The following is a 16804-nucleotide window of genomic DNA, read 5'->3' on the forward strand; positions in this document are numbered from 1 at the left end:
TGCCCAACCTTCCTTCCGAGGAGTGGCTGGTGGGTTTGAACCGCCAGCCTTCTGGTTAGCAGTCAAGTGCCTTAGGCACTATGCTACCAGAGCTCCTAATCTATTATAAGTGTCCTATTTTCTTTATTTGGACAAAATTATTACATGAAAAAACCATTTTATATAGCTACAAATGAAAATAATCTAACACTCTGGTTAAATATTAAGGTATTCAAATAAAATAAATCAATGTCAGCTTTAAAAAAAGAATCATCATAAGAATTTATTAAGTTCCCAATTAAATGTAAAACTGGGCTAAGAATAAATTAAAACAAAATAAACAAGCAGCCTTCTCTTAAGGTCTTAAAAGCTTAGGACATGGTGCAGAACAAGTGATATGAACACAGAACTAAAAATAAAGGCATAAAACAGTGACCACATCTGGAAGTGAGTTAAGACTGCAATTTAGTTTGGCCTGGTTAAATGTAGACATGATTTTTCTTTGATCAGGAAGTTGTCTTGACGGAATGGGTGGGGAAGACAGTAGTGGACATCATACAAAATATCAGAATCTTAGAATTAAAGCTGGTGGTTCAATGGCTGATACCAGGCATTTACTCTGCAGTACTGGGGCTACTGGAGGAAGAGGAGGAGAGAGCAAATGAAATTACTCTCAGGTATCTTAATAGCTTAAATTTATTAAGGAACACAGGGAAATTGGAGGCATGGGACCTCAATCCTGGGACTTAAACTTTAGTGAGCTCATAAACTGAGATGGAGCCTGACTGTTTTTCAGCTGTCTTGGTCCTGTGGAATCTTGTCTATTCCTGGTTGAAGATACCTACCCAAAGACTTGGTTGAAATTCTGGCACAGAAATTTTTATTCACCCTTTCATCTTGCAGTTTACATATACTGACATGATGCCAAATTTTGCTCTGAACTTTTTAAAAAAAAAAAAAAATAAAGAAAGGTAGAGTAATAGAGAGAAAATGGGATCTAAAGTCAGCTAGATCAGGGACGAACCAAACCTGCCACTTACTACTCCCCAGCTGTTTGAATTTAGGAAAGATATTTAACTTCCATGAGGCTCAGTTTTCTCATCTACAATTCTCAGGGTTCTTATGAGGATGAGTACATGGTGGCATTCAATAAACATAGTAGCCACATTGATCTATTTACTTTTGATATTTTATTTTTAAGCTACTTATATAAATGGCAAACAAATTTGGGCTCGAGGGGATCTGAAGTGAAGAGAGCCCAAACATTAGCTGCTCCTTTTTGGGTTGGTCCCAACTGATGACTCAACTTATTGACTCAATCTAATGACTCAACCCTTCCAGGCAACTTAGTCTAGAAAATTACTTCAAGAGATGTGTCGCCTACAGAGACTCTCAACATAAGAGAACCAAACATATATTCACCCAATAGCAGAGACTTTTCCTAGAGCACAGTTCTAGCACACAGACCCTGACTGGTTGGTTACCTTTTCAAATGAACTCTACATCACCTGTCTGGAAGAGTATATCTTAGAAATTTCATTCCTAAATCATCAAAGCTTCAGTACCTTTCCCTACAATTTTTTTTTCAGCAGCATTATCTTAGAGAGGCAAAATAATTTATGTTTCTAAACAAACAAACAAACTCAAAAAACATTCTTCTCTATCTTGGTTCTAGACTCTATTATGATGGGCTTGGTATATGTTAAGATTTACATTCTTTCCGCCGAGACACATGAAATCATTAAGTTTCCAGATTCACTCGATTTGAATTCCTGAGTTTTATTCACCTGACCAAAAAAAAAAAAAAAAAAAAAACTCACTGCCCTCGAGTTGATTTGACTCATAGTGACCCCTCCTTGGGTTTCTAAGGCGGTATCTCTATGGGAGTAGATTGCCTAATCTTCTTTCTGAGGAGTGGCTGGTGAGTCTGAACTGCCTGCCTTCTGGTTAGCAGTCAAATGCCTTAGGCACTACACCACCAGAAGGCATGCATAAATGTTTCAGAAAATCTAAACACTAGCATTGGCAATCACACTGCCAAATTCCATCCATAGACAATCTAGATCACAAGAATTATCTTCCCACACGCTCTGTCCTGCCTTCCTGCAAACATATATTTGTGTTTAAACAGCACACACATACAAACTATTTAACTTCTGAGGGGGAAAAAAAAATTCATGCTTGCAGTTAACTGAGAGATCTTTTTCTATAATTAATGAGCATTCTAGTATTTCCATAAGATTCTAGAAAATGAAATACCACCTCAGTATCAACTAGTTCTGAAAATGTACAACACAGCATAAAATTCCTACTGCTCTGATACATAATTAGTATTTCCATTTTCAGAATACTTTCAAGAAATCTATATTCTTAAAGCAAGTCTTAGCAGTTTAAAGTCCCATGGTAACAAAGGGCCTTTAAAAAAAGGAATAGACAATAACTTTTCAAAAGAATTTCTCAAACAGTAAAACAGTAAGAAAAGCTTAAGAAGACTACAATAGAAGAACTAGGCTGCATATTCTTCTAATAGCAATAAGGAAAGGACAGGAAAGTTTGACAAACTAGTTCTTACCTTGGCAATTAAAATGTTTCTACAGCATAAAGTTTGTGGATATCTATGCCTTTTGAACAAAGTAAAGGCATTTAAACTAATACGGCATTTAAAGAACAAAAGAAAATCATCAAGCTATTAATAACTCTATTTCTCTTTAAAATATTTGTCCTAGAAATTCAAAAGGATTTTCAGAGTCTCCCACGCCCCCTGCTTGACATCAAGCACATTTTACCCAGCATGGACCCTGAGCTCCTTTTCAAAGAAAGTTGATCGGATTAAAGGGATAGCAGCCTTTTAAGACAAAACGAATTAAAACCCTGAGAATTCTAAATACCCAGATCTGAATGGCCTGAAGAAAGGTAGGGTTGTTACTCAATATTAATTTCCTACCTCACTGGAGCCTTGTGGAGCACCTAAAGGGACCAGTCTAATTGGCTAACATTCTGGTGGCAACAAAGCAACACAACGTAACAGAGCCAGTGAAGGCAGGAGCCCAGTTTCTCTTCAATGACCTGGATAAACTGGGATTATTTATGACTGCAGACCTTGGGTATGTTTCTACACTCTATTTTTAAACTATTAAACAACACTAGAAGGAAATTTTCATTTCATTCCATATTAGTGTTGACTGATGGAGAGGGAAAAACAAAGATCCAGGAAAAGTATAATAAAAAGACCAGGAAAAGCCACAGCACCCAGAGCCTAACACACTTAAGGATACTTAGGCGGAAACAAAGAACAGTACAAAGAGCGTATGTATCAAATCAAGATATAAAATTGTGACTAGAGAGATACTGTACAAGCCGTTCACACACTGGGTGGCAATGGGCTGATTGCTAGGGTTCCTTCAAATTCTAACGATCTATGATAAAGGCAGCATTTTCATACTCCATAAATCATTTCTTATGGTCTAAGAAATATTTGCACTAAAAATCTCTCATCTTGCCAGATCTATCCATATTTGAAAATATATGAATGTATGCATTGAAAAATAGTTAATTTCATTTTTATCATAGCAAAGATGACCAGGGACTCCAAGATTGTCTAACTTCAAAAGTCATCTAGATCAGATCATCAATTTGTTCATCATTACAGGAACTTAATTTCAATATGAAAAGACCAGTGCTTCTTTGGAGTAGTTTCTTTATTTCCCTGCAGTGCAAGTTAAAAGAATTCAGATTCTATTCACTTCCAAATGTGTTTCAATCAATGCCTATCACAGTAATGTGCAAAGAGTTGTTCAATAATAAAATCTGCCAACTAGATTAACAGTAAGTCTAATAATCATCTATTTACTAGGGGATTATCCATTATAGATCTATGTATTTAGATCAAAATTTAGATAAAAAAAGTTAATGTGCTAGGTTCATAGTAACTTAGAAAAAATAGTTTTCAATTTAATTTTTTACTGTTATTACATATATTAGGCATAACAATCTACAAATATTAGGAAAAAGAAGTAATGAAAATACTTCTCAGGACTATGTTGAGAATAAACGAGATATTATACATGATAATTATGTTTCCCCAAAATATAACTGTATCTTTGTTGTTGAAGTGTAAGTAAGTGCTTACTGATGTTTTTAGTATGCATGCCTGATCGTACACTTAAAATAAGCTAAAATAAAAGAAGGCCAAATGTCTGCAGAGTCATTTAAAAAGATAAATCTAAAGGGAAACAAGTAATAGAAAGGAAAAAAAAGTTAAAAGAAAAGTAAAATATGTCACCAAGGCATGGTGGGGAAAGCCCTGAGATGGCTGTCATGAGACGTGGTGTATCTCAGCTCTCACTACCTATGTGACAACAGGATCAAGATGCTATTAACCATTTGAGGAGTCACACAAAGTCCCTACCTTTAAAAACAGGGTAACAATTGATTTTAAGTTTTTTTCACCTTTAAAAATCCTCACTGCAGGGAAATGGCACTGAACTAAAATTTAGACAGAACACAGCTTAACTACTTGGACAAGTCAATTAATTTTTCAATTTAACTTTCTTTATAAGTTTTAGACAATATCACCCCTAAAGCTTTCTTCAGTGCCACTTACTAATCATGAAAACAAAACTCAGACTGGTCCCTCAAAAGTACAAGTACATAAATAACTTATTAGTTGTGTCTGACTTCAAGAGTATCCTAGGTTGGAAAGACAAATGTTTTATTATATATAATTACACAATTAAAAAGGACTAAAAACAAAAGGAGGGCAAGGGATATCCTAGGTAGTAGAAGAGGAGCTATGGTGACAATGGCCCAGTGGTTAAGGTATATGGCTACTAACCAAAATTTAGCGGTTTGAACCTACCAGCTGCTACGTAGGAGAAAGATGTGGCAGTCTGCTTCCGTAAAGATTTACAGCCTTGGAGAGCCCTTAGGACAGTTCTACTCTGTCTTACAGGGTTGCTATGAGTTGAAATCAAGTCGACAGCAATGAGTTTGGTATTTTGGTTTAGCTGGTAGAGAACTTAAGGGGTCCTGGTGGTATAGTGGCTATGGCAATGGGCAGTTGACTGAAAGATTGGTAGTTCAAACTCACCAGCTGCTCCATGGATGAAAGATGAGGCAGTCTGCTTCTATAAAGATCTACAGATTTGTAAACCCAATGAGGGTCACTATGAGTCTGAATCAACTTCATGGCAATGAGTTTGTTTTTTAACAAGAAGCTACTTAGCAAAGATTGAAACAGCTCAAGGGAGACATCTGTTGCTGAAACCAGCAATTTAGGGTGTGTGAGCTAGAGCAGACCTAAGGGCCGAGATGAATCTTGTTAACCAGAGAACGAAGCACTGTCAGTTTAAAAAGGAAAGACAAAGCTTTCACGAGACCCATTAACTTTATATGTGGCAGAATATCCACCAGAGGCTACTAATTTATACTGCTATCACCGGCAGCAGGAAAACTTAACAGTTGACATTGAAGAAACAAAACATCCTGAGAAGGATTTCTTATACATCTCAAGAGTTCCTAAGGGTACGTCTAGAAGAGTATATTTTCCATATAAATTATCCCATTCCCTGACAAGACCAAAAAAAAAAAGGAGAAGGGAAAAAACAAAACTCCTGGATGGCAAGGACAGCCCCTCCCTGCCCCAAAATTATGTCTAAACTCTAGAGCAATAGGGAAAGAGCAGGATCACAGCTCAGCTGGAGAATGAATTTTAAATCATAAAGAGAACAAGAAATGACATCAAGACTGATCAAACTTCAAAGCAGATAATGAGACAGTAACTCAAGCTGCCTTAAGTGAAGTCAAGTCTCTAAACTAAACAAATCACCTCCCTGATGTAAGTATGGAATGAGTGATGACAAACTTTGGAGGAAAAACAGAAAATGAGAAAGGTATAAAAAGATTGTTAAAGTGGCTACAAGAGGCACCAAGAAATAGCTGCTAGTTCCATGGGTTTCCCAAGAAATATTCGTACCCAACTAATCACCCTTCCTGTTTCAGAGGTACCAGACTTGTGGATCTGGGTAAATCACCACATCTTTGAGATTCAGTTACAACTCTACAGTGCCCTCCCTTGTGAGTAAGCTGGACAGCGACGAAGGCTTAGAAATAACACAGCGAACCGGCTGGCACAGGAAGAAACCTCTCAGCATGCTGTGTCGTCCATGCTTCACTCAACATCTTTATCAACAATAGGAAGAAAATATTCTACAGAAACTGGATGACTCCCTATCTGGAATGTTACAGAGAGAATCTGACAACCAGTTCATAATAGATTTCAATAAATAAATTATAACGTTTACAGGAGAGTTTCACTCTCAGGAAACTTGAGGTAGAGAATTTCTAATAGGGATTAAAAGGACATGAGAGGCTTGACTCATTTAACATGTGTCTTATGAACTTAATTTCATCACAGTTAGTTATAGCAAGGAATGTCCAAACAAAGCTAAACATAGCACTTTGAATTTCTTCATTGCATGTTTAGATAAAGTCCCTTAGATGGAAAGAAACACTGGTATGTGAATTTGGAGCTAAGCAGACAGTCACGAAGGAAAACAAACACTGCAAGAAACACTTCTTCTTCTACCACCATCACAACTACAACTAGAAGTACTTCAACTAGCTCCACTAAAACATGCTAAGAGTGCTTGCCAGGGCCCCCCTGTTCTACGGGGTTTAGATATTAACTTGCTTAATTCCCACAACAATCTTCTTCAGTAGGTACTATTCATTATTCCCATTTATAGCTGAGGAAACTGAGGCTCAAGGAGGCTAAGTAGCTTGCCCACAGTCATACAGCCTCGGAAGTGGCTAAGTCAGGATTCAATCCAGCCACATTCGTTCCAGAGGGTTTCCTCCTAATCACAAAGAAACGAACTGCCAAGGGTATCTTAGGATACATTTCAACTCCAGATTCACAAATCCAAAATAGCTTTTTTAACCTGAAAAATTTTTACCCTTCTTTATTTAAACAAGGCCTGTTACCTTTTACTTTCATTAAAGAACTTTACAAAATCTATGTAAGAAATAATGTCCCATGTGAATTATCAATATACCCAGACGGAGAAGTATAGGAGAAAGTGCTATTTGGATTTTAAAAAATTAAATGAATAAGCAGGGAGCTCTGGTAGCATAGTGGCTAAGGCACTTGACTGCTAACCAGAAGGCTGGCGGTTCAAACCCACCAGCTACTCCTCGGAAGGAAGATGGGACAATCTACTTCCATAGTGATACTGCCTCAGAAACCCAAGGAGGGGTCGCTAGGAGTCGGGACCGACTCGATGGCATATAACAACAACACAGCAACAAATGAGTAAGCAGAATGTCAAGAAGAACTAAACAGAAATAAATGAAAATCATTTTTCTATTCCTCAAACCAGTTCTCAGATCCCAAGACATACTTGGTCCTCCTTTAGATGAAAAATAATCATCTTATTATTAAATGGTCCTCACTCTGATCCTAGATATATTTTTCAGGTATTGAGCTTCTGTTTAGTTACTGACTAAAAAAGAAGTGGACTATAAATAGAATCTGAAGTCAGAAATTATTACCTGAACAGAATGAACCCAAGTGATTCTACTGCTGCCCTTCTGACATCGTCATTAACGTCGCTTACCTAGAGGGCAAATGTCACAAGATGATTACATTACGCCATTCATTCTATTACTAGACCAAGCTGAGTTGGGAGGCCCACATCATTCAGCTGTAAATTAGAACCCTTCATACATTATTCCTTTAGTAGAATGCTTTTTCCCAATCGTGGAAAACTCACCTGAAAATTTCTTGGTAACAGGGCTTAGAAGCCTTTAAAACTTGGTGAAGTTTAAGATTTAGGGGTACTTCTTAAAGACACGTCATAGGATTATAGTTTTATGAGTTAGACAGAAAATCTAACCATTGTTTTGATGTTTTTTCCCAAAAAGTATGTCCTAAGTTTAAGCAAAATATACACTCTTAGAACATACCACACACTGCACTGATCAAGACAAAATTACTAATAAATTTACTGTGGGGAAAGCATTAATAATCCCTTGCTCCATGGGAAGCTGACCTTGGGTTTACTTTTTCCCAGCACTATGACCCTAGATGGGAGCTCTGGTGGCATAGTGCCTAAGGTATCTGACTGCTAACCAAAGGCTGGCGGTTCAAACCCACCAGCCACTTCTTGGAAGGAAGGTTGGACAATCTACTCCCGTAGTGATACTGCCTTGGAAACCCAAGGCGGGGTTGCTATGAGTCGGATCCGACTCGATGGCAGTGAGTTTGGTTTTTTAGTGATGACCCTAGATACCTACTGAGTTAAGACGAAAGGAAACATTATTTAGTAGTGACAAATGACATATGGATTGGATTAGGAAGTCCAAGAGTAGATAAAGCCTACTGGAAAACACAGGCCTTGACTTTCCTGTGTAGTGTGTCTCTTATAATAGAACATGTCCCTTAGAGGTATCTGGAAGCTAAATTCATGAGCTTTAACAGTGGTTCCTATTGTGTATCAGGTTTCGCTCTCCTAGAGCGGCTGCACATACTCATGTGCACTTGGAATGAAATCTGGAGGCACCTGAGGGCTTTAAGGCCTTCCATTCATGTTAACATACTGACATTCTATTCTATACCCTTCTGAAATGCTAAGTGAACGTGCTGCTAGGTTATAGTCTACTGAGTCCTGTGAATGAGAATCTGAACCTGAGACCTCGATAGTGGTCATGAGGTATGAGTGCTGCAGTCACCTAGAAATTTATCATAGTTCATCTACAAACCTTCCCTTCACCCATATCCCCAAGAAAGGTGAGAGGACTTACAGCAACGTGGAGCAGGCGTCGAATAGCTTTGTTGTTACCTGAGCCACAATAAGCCATGGCTACTGTATACATTCCAGATCGTCGAAGAATTGGGTCCTAACAAAGGATAATTCAACATTAAACATCAACTTATCATTTTAAACAGCAACTTCTACAGCCTGACAGGCAGAGTGGGATTACCAGGAAAGTCGGTTTTACACAGAAAAAGATAAGCTCAAGGAGAACTCTTTTGTCACTGGAAGGAAAGTTTTTAAATGAATGGGGAAGTAGAAGACTCTAACACAGGAGGAAATAACTGCTCTGAATTCCCAATATTCTATACATGATTATCTTGCCTTACACTTTTTAGGTGGTATAAACTCAAGTTAATACCAATACCCACTGCTCTATGAAACTCCATTTCCATCTGCCCAACAACCAACAAGGAAGCTGACTTCTCATTTCCTACCTAATTCCCATTTTCCTATTTCATTCATGGGCACTAGCACTGAATGGAAGAGCTATCGAGCCTGATAGTGCAGCAAACTAATTAGTAATTTTCGCTACAAACTAGAGGAGTGGTTCTTTCTTTTCAGATTACAGAGGATAGTATCACTGACCACAACACCACTGTAAACAAAAAACCTCGACAGAGTAAACAAGCATAGAGATTGGCATTGTTTTTTGATGAAAAAAACGACAAATTTTGTAACTTACTGAATGATTATGAAATCATTCAAAAAACATTAATTCTAAAATAAATCACTATAACTTCCTAAGGAACTTTTTGGGATCTGCTTATCTGAAAAAAATACAAATCTGCAGCCTTGGCTGAATTAAACATCCTCAAATCTCTTTTAATCAGTGTTTTTTTTTTTTTCCCCCTAAATTTTTTAGACTGAGTATCTTGTGAGCAGATTAATCAACAAATGTACCTATGTAGTCCGATGTGAACAGAGCTCATTTCCAGTAAGAATAAGTTTTTCTGTACACGCTGGTAATAACTGGATGGGGAAGGAGTGCAGGGAAAAGGAGGATAGGTAATACATGACCTCACCTTATCGCGACAGAGCGATTCAATAAGAGCGTCCGCCTCTTCCATCCTCCCGTACATCACTAATGCAATGCCAACGGCAAGACCACGCAGAATCTTCTCATGCTGAGTTTCTTGTGCATAGCCAACCATGTCCTCAATAGCCTGGGCATTTTTAGAACCCAACATAACCAGACCTAGGGCCAGACCAGCTGCTTCTCCTAGCAAGTAAAGAGTAAGAGTCAAGTCATGTATGTAGTCAATAAAACATACCCTATCAGAAACGACACTGATCAGCGTCAACTATCAAAACAGCCACTAGCTTTAGATAGCATTTTTTCAAATAAATCTGATAAAAAGGAGAAATGCTTTATGTGGAAGTATATCCATACATTTATAGCTTTTTCCCTTTGAAATCCTGACAGAACATATCATCAAATCGTATAGAGAATTAAAGGGAACATTTTAACATTTACCTGCATCACCAAGCAATACAGAGAGCTTTACGATTCAAGTAGACACTTTTAATAAATTCCTACTCGTAAAGGTCAGTTACACAAGCAGCCATACAGAATGTACCATTTTATAAATCTATGTGTTACAAACATATTTTTAAGCTGATTTTGACCAAAAGGGCAAAATTTACCACTTCTTCAAGCAGAGAAATCCATTCCTTTTTCTCTCTCCCCTCCCCCATCCCCTTTACTTGCAAAATACAAAATCCTTCACATTTTTAAGAGCTAAAAAATTTAGGCAGAAAGCAAGTATTATACTTGTATTAATTATACCTTAAAAATTGTTGTCTTTAGCAAACAATCTCCCTTACCTGTCACAGCATCATCCTGATAAAGGTTTGTTTTTAGCAAATCATACACGTCCTGGCGTGCGGTACCCATGGCAGCCAAACCAAGACCCAGACTGCCACCGTGTCGAACGATCTAGGGAAAAAGTATTGGCTCCATTGACATGGGACATTGTACTTAGAAGTCCAAGCTCATACTCAAATTTCAAAGTATACTCTGATACTAAGTGTACAGAGAGGATAGCTATTCAGTGAGAACAAAAGGACAGATAAAAAGAAGGCCGGTGGTAGCCTCAGTAATTTCAGTTTTAACAGAATGGTACCTGATGATATAAAACAACAATGAGCTGAGAGATGCAAAGGAAGTGAAGAAATAAAGTAACTCTTTTTCTTATAAATTTACCTGAGACAGGGAAGAAAAATATTGGACAATTAGAGGGAGATCAAGTGTCAAAGTTTTTTCTTTCCCCCAAATCAAGAAAACCCACAGCCATTGAGTCAATTCTGACTCACAGCGATCCTACAGGACAAAGCAGAACGGCTCCACAGGGTTTCCAAGGCTGTACATCTTTATGGAAGCAGACCACCTCATCTTTCTCCCACAGAATGGCTGGAGGGCTCAAATGGCTGACCTTTTGGTTAGCACCCATATGCTTTAACCAGAGTTCTTTTTTTTTGTTAAGGTGAAATCTGTGTATGTTCACTGGCAGGGGGGCAAGAGGCAGTACAAAGAGAGAGGCTGAGCACAGGAGAAGAGAGACACCTAACAGAACAGGTCACGAGCAAAGTGGGAGAAAATGAGGTCAAGGCCACAAAGCTGATCTTCAACTTGAAGAGAGACATTTTAGTGGTCATCTGCCATTTTTGAATGTACAGTATCCAATTCCTCCTCCACTGGTTAGAATCTTAGTGGGACTGTCATTTAATAAGCTCACATCTTCTGTGACTTGGGATCAACTGGATGTTCCTTCTCTGGAATTTTCATCTTTCTTAAAAGGATTGACTCAAGGACCAGAAATCTTACAGTTCATTCATCCTCACAGTAGGGCCTAAAAGACTACTCCATTAGTTCCTGTCATCTGGTCCCTAGAGATGCCCTGCACTTTACCTCTATGTGTCAAGGTTCATTAGCTTTTCCTTCAATTATGTTACTTCCAATAAACTTCCCCTTATTTAAGTTGTTGTTGTTGTTATGTGCCGTCGAGTCAGACCCAACTAATAGCGACCCCTCCTTGGGTTTCCGAGGCAGTATCACTATGGAGGTAGATTGTCCAACCTTCCTTCTGAGGAGTGGCTGGTGGGTTTGAACCGCCAGCCTTCTGGTTAGCAGTCAAGTGCCTTAGGCACTAAGCTACTAGAGCTCCTTATTGTTTAAGTTAGCCACAGATTATTATTGCTGGTAACCAGAAAACATCTTATCTGATATCAGCCCAACAACTCACTCCCTCAGGGTGGTTGGTTGTGGCCAAGAAGTTATTATAACTTTGCCCCACTAGTTCTATTCATATGGACATTCTTACAGCACATACAGATACGTATGTAGAAATAGCATCTGCCAAACATACATGGTCATGGGTATTTGCCTAGGCATACCCGATCATTCAGACTGTCTACCTGGACTTTCAATTTTAAGTAATGGAGATTTAGTTTCCAATTTAATACTTACATCATTGCTGGCATTCTTAAGCTGGTTAAGCAGATAGTCGATTATATCACCACCATGATTGGCATGGATGAGCCCCAATGCATAGAGGCCTCCCCCTTCCTGATAGGCTGATCCTGGAGAGGTGTCCTTGGGAAGGTATGTTGCCATTAGCTGTAATGCTTCCTTCTCATGACCCTGTGAATTTGAGCCAGAACAAAGGTGTCAGCAAGAGAAAGAGGAAAAGAGAAATACAGGTTCTGACTATTGCCTTTTCTCCAGAATGTTCACTGCTTGAGAGAGAGAGAAGTGGGGGTTTCTCCCCGCTGAAACCCTTTTACAACAACCAGAGGGCAGCCTTTAAGATACCCAGTCATATTCTTATTAGAAAATATTACCAATGCTTCAGTTTTTCTTCTTGTTTTATAACATTTTTCCAAATTCATCCTAGACTATGCAAATAACTGATTACAACTCATCCTCTGAGAAATGGCTTAGACAATCTTTATGGGAAAAGGATTTCTTATATTAAAAACAAAGACAGATAGGTGTGTAATTTAACATCTTATCTTTTCCTGTAAGATGACTGACCTGATTTAAAAAAATGTACTTATCAATGAATTACAGTAAACCTTTATTTTTTTTCCCCTATATTTTACTTATTTTGTTGTTGTTGTTAAGAACATACACAAGAAAACACACACCAATTCAACAGATTCTACATGTACAATTCAGTGACACGGATTACATTCTTTGAGCTGTGCAAGCACTCTCACCTTCCTTTTTTGAGGCATTCCTCCCCCATTAACATAAACTCACTGCCCACTAAGATTCCTATCTCATCTTTTGACTTGCTGTTGTCAATCTGATCCCAAATAAACAGTTCTTAAAAGAGCATAATGCTTAAGGCAGACTTTATTTATTAGTTAAGCTAAACTACTGTTAGGTTTTAAGATGACTTCAGGGGATATTTTGGTTTAAGATTTAAATATTATTTCAGGACGATAGTTTCAGAGGTTTATCCACTTTCTATGGCTCCAGAAAGTCTAGGAAATAAATAGATAAATAACAACCCACCACCAGAGCTCTTGCCGAAAGTCTAGGGTCCACGAGAATGTGAAATCTGTGCTGCATTCTCCCTGCTTTTGTTAGTGTCAAGGAGCACTGGCAATACAGTGGTTGAGCCATTTGGCTGCTAACCAAAAGGTCGGCAGTTCTCAGGACAAGAACAGATATATGCACACCCATGTTCATCGCAGCACTATTTACAATAGCCAACAGATGGAAACAACCTAGATGCCCATCAACAGAAGAATGGATAACCAAACTATGGTACATACACACAATGGAATACCATGCAACCCTAAAGAATAACACAGAATTGACAAAACTCCACATAACGTGGATGAACTTGGGGGACATTATGCTAAGTGAAATAAGCCAAACACAGAGGGACAAACGTTGTATTAGTTTGTTATTGTAAAAAGTTATGGGAAGGTTTATACATGGAAGGAAATTTTCTTTTGTTGGTTACAAGGGGTGGGAGGGGAGGGAACACTGATAGGTAAAGACAAGTATTGATTTTGGTGAAGAGAAAGGCAATGTACCAAATGTGAGTGATCAACATGGTGGCAAAGAGGAAGAGGAAGACACAGAGAGGTACATGGGAAGTACACACAACAAAGATGAACCATTTAGCACATATATTACTGCGTTATCAGTGAAGACAAACATGGGTATACAGGTGGGTAGATGGGTAGACAGGCTTAACTATTAGGTATGTCTATGCAGGGGGGAGTGTGCCCAAGACCATGTATAGGGTCGGCAGACAATGGTTTTACAAGTGTGTCTGTATGTTCTGTAAGAATTCCCAGGTATACAGTACAGCTGACAAGGGGCAAGGTTGTAGTCACTTCCTGGGCACAGCCAGCTACCCAGAGGGAGCAAGTAGTTGGATCTGTAGGCTCGGACCACCGTCGCAGGGGACATCAAGCTCAACTGGCATAACGTACTACAGAAAAACACTGTTCCACATCCTACTTTGGCGAATAGTGACTGGGATCTTAAAAGTTTGCAAGCGGCCATCTAGGTGCAATGATGGGTATTTCCTCATCCAGAGCAAAGAATGAAGAAAACCAAAGACACATGGAAGCAGTTAGTCCAAGCAACTGTACACCATGCAATCCTCAGCCTATACAATTATGAGACCAGAAGAACTAAATGGTGCCGAGCTACAACTGTCAAACCACTCAGAGGAGGATCTATGTAGGAGATCCTGGATAGAGTGGGAGAATAATGTGGATCAAAACTCAAAATCATTCCAGCCAAACAAAGTACAGGCATGTGAGTTAAACATTTACCTCAAGTAGACACATGCCCTGGAGAGAACAATCATGGGAGAAGGAAGGGCTGCTTATGCACAGGGAGATAGCTCAGGGTGCAGAAGAGTATGAAGGGATGGACACTGGGAGGAGGTAACTATGGGGAGGAAGTGGGAGGGGAGCTGCTGCATTGTAAATTTTGGTCAATGACATGAGACAAAGTATATGTGAACTGCTGTATGAAAAGTGAATTTACTCTGTAAATCTTCACCCAAATCCTAATAAAAAAAAAAAAAAAAATGTTTTCCAAAATTGGTTAATGCCTATGAAAGAAAATAAAAATAAATCTTAGGGATAAAAAAAAAAAAACTCAAAATCGCTGGGCAGGGGGGTGGAGACCAGGTTTGCTGGTCTGATAGAGCCTGACAGAACCACTGAGACTGGCTCCTAGCTGCCCTTTCAGGTCTGTAATTGAACCTACTCCTGTGGCTTCCAGCCAAACAAAAGACAGCCAATTCATATGAGCTGAACATTTACAATAGGTAGATACACTCCTTGGAGAATAGAAGGACTGTGTATGCAGAGGGAGACAGCTTGCGGGGCAGGAATGCATGGGAAGGAAGGACATAGGGAAGAGGTAACAACAGGGAGAAAGTAGGAGGGGAGCTATTGCACTGTGCTAAATTACAGTCAATGTCATGAGACAAAGTGTATGTGGGCCGCTGTATGGAAAGTGAATTTGTTCTGTACGCTTTCACCCAAATCACAATAAAAATAAAAAAGTCAGCAATTCAAACCCACCAGCCACTCTGCAAATTCTAAAAGTACTAAGAAAAATGTTTCAAACATGGTGATTTTGATGCCTGTTGTCCCAGCGCAAAGGAGCTCTGGTGGTGCAGTGATCAAGCACCTGACTACTAACCAAAAGGGTGGCAGCTGGAACTCACCTGCTACTCTGTGAGAGAAAGGTGAGAGAGTCAGCTTCCGTAAAGATTACAGCCCTAGAAACTCTACGGGGGAGTTCTACTTTGTCCGATGGGATCACTATCAAATTGACTTGATGGCAGTGGGTTTGGTTTTTGATTATTGTTTCATAACCTCCCAAAATTGCTTCTGTTGATCAGTGTGTATTACCTTATGAATTACACCCAAACTGGCTGTGGCAGTAAATTTTGCCCAGTTAGTGGCTCTGGCCAACCACTCCAAGTTATCTCTGCAAGAAAAGAAAACTTACTGAAACAAATTAAATTCCACAGAAGTTTTAACACTCTAGTCAAAGGCATTAAAATTTTGCTTTGAACCATTTCAAATCATTTTACTTTACGGATCTTAAGTTATTGCTGAATTCTGTTTTACTTCATGAATTACTCTTAACATTTTAAGAATTATTATTTTCATGTAGGAGCTTAATATATTTCCTTCAAAAGGCATATATATTCAAGCCAATTAAAATTATTTACCTTAAAATAACAGGTACGTGAAATGACAAATGTATAAAATAACAAAAATGTAATTTTAAATTCAGGACTGTAGGTAAGTACATCTTTCTACATCCATGTGACAACGCCAACACAATCTCTGTTTAAAATGACTTTAAACCAAAATGGAAACTTCTAAACATATTTACCTAAGAAACTGGTCACTGGTAGTCCCACAGTGCATGAAAGAGTTTGCTATTACAGTTGCAGTGTGACATACAGAATTCCGTACTGCATCCTACAAATACAAACACCTATTTTTATCACTGGCAAAGTATACATATACATGTACATATACACTCTCTCACACACATACGCATGCACACACACACACACACAATTACAGGCCTTATTTTGTAGAGAAAACATGGATAAATTGAACTGATATTTAAAATATGGATCTGCTTTATTTTTTTATGGAGATTAAACAGATTACACAAACAAGTCAAATTGAGTTTTGCTTGCCGTTTTAACCTGAGGTCAACAGTACAGCTGACATTGGGGTGTGTTCTTTAGATTCTCAACAGTTTAACTTTCCACTTCTCTTAACTCTTTCCCAAGGTATCCAAGGTGTTAGAATAATCTGACGAGCACTGCTACACCTCTTCTAAACACTGAATCTCTGCAGTTACCAAAGCAGTTTTATTTTTAATGAGGCTATGTTAGAAAGATTAGGATTCAAACAGTTGGCAAATGTGAAAATTAAGTGAGTTTATATCTTTTTGCATCTATAAAAATTGCATTCATAGTCTAATGAAGCATTAATAC

At 38.5% G+C, this 16804-nt stretch overlaps 1 protein-coding gene across 1 annotated transcript in view; it reads right to left on the reverse strand.

The window, feature by feature from the left end:
- The window catches only part of PSMD1 (proteasome 26S subunit, non-ATPase 1), a 121115-nt gene that overhangs the window by 79701 nt on the left and 24610 nt on the right, over positions 1-16804 (reverse strand). The window contains exons 10-16 of the mRNA XM_007942044.2: positions 16186-16274; positions 15693-15771; positions 12262-12435; positions 10620-10731; positions 9818-10014; positions 8782-8877; positions 7531-7595 (exon numbers count right to left, since the gene is read on the reverse strand). Coding sequence (XP_007940235.1) covers positions 7531-7595; positions 8782-8877; positions 9818-10014; positions 10620-10731; positions 12262-12435; positions 15693-15771; positions 16186-16274 — 812 coding nt within the window. The remainder of the gene's footprint in view (positions 1-7530; positions 7596-8781; positions 8878-9817; positions 10015-10619; positions 10732-12261; positions 12436-15692; positions 15772-16185; positions 16275-16804) is intronic.

This window comes from Orycteropus afer, unplaced genomic scaffold (assembly GCF_000298275.1).
Source record: "Orycteropus afer afer isolate SDZICR_OR568_19922 unplaced genomic scaffold, OryAfe1.0 scaffold00006, whole genome shotgun sequence".
NCBI lineage: Eukaryota > Metazoa > Chordata > Mammalia > Tubulidentata > Orycteropodidae > Orycteropus > Orycteropus afer.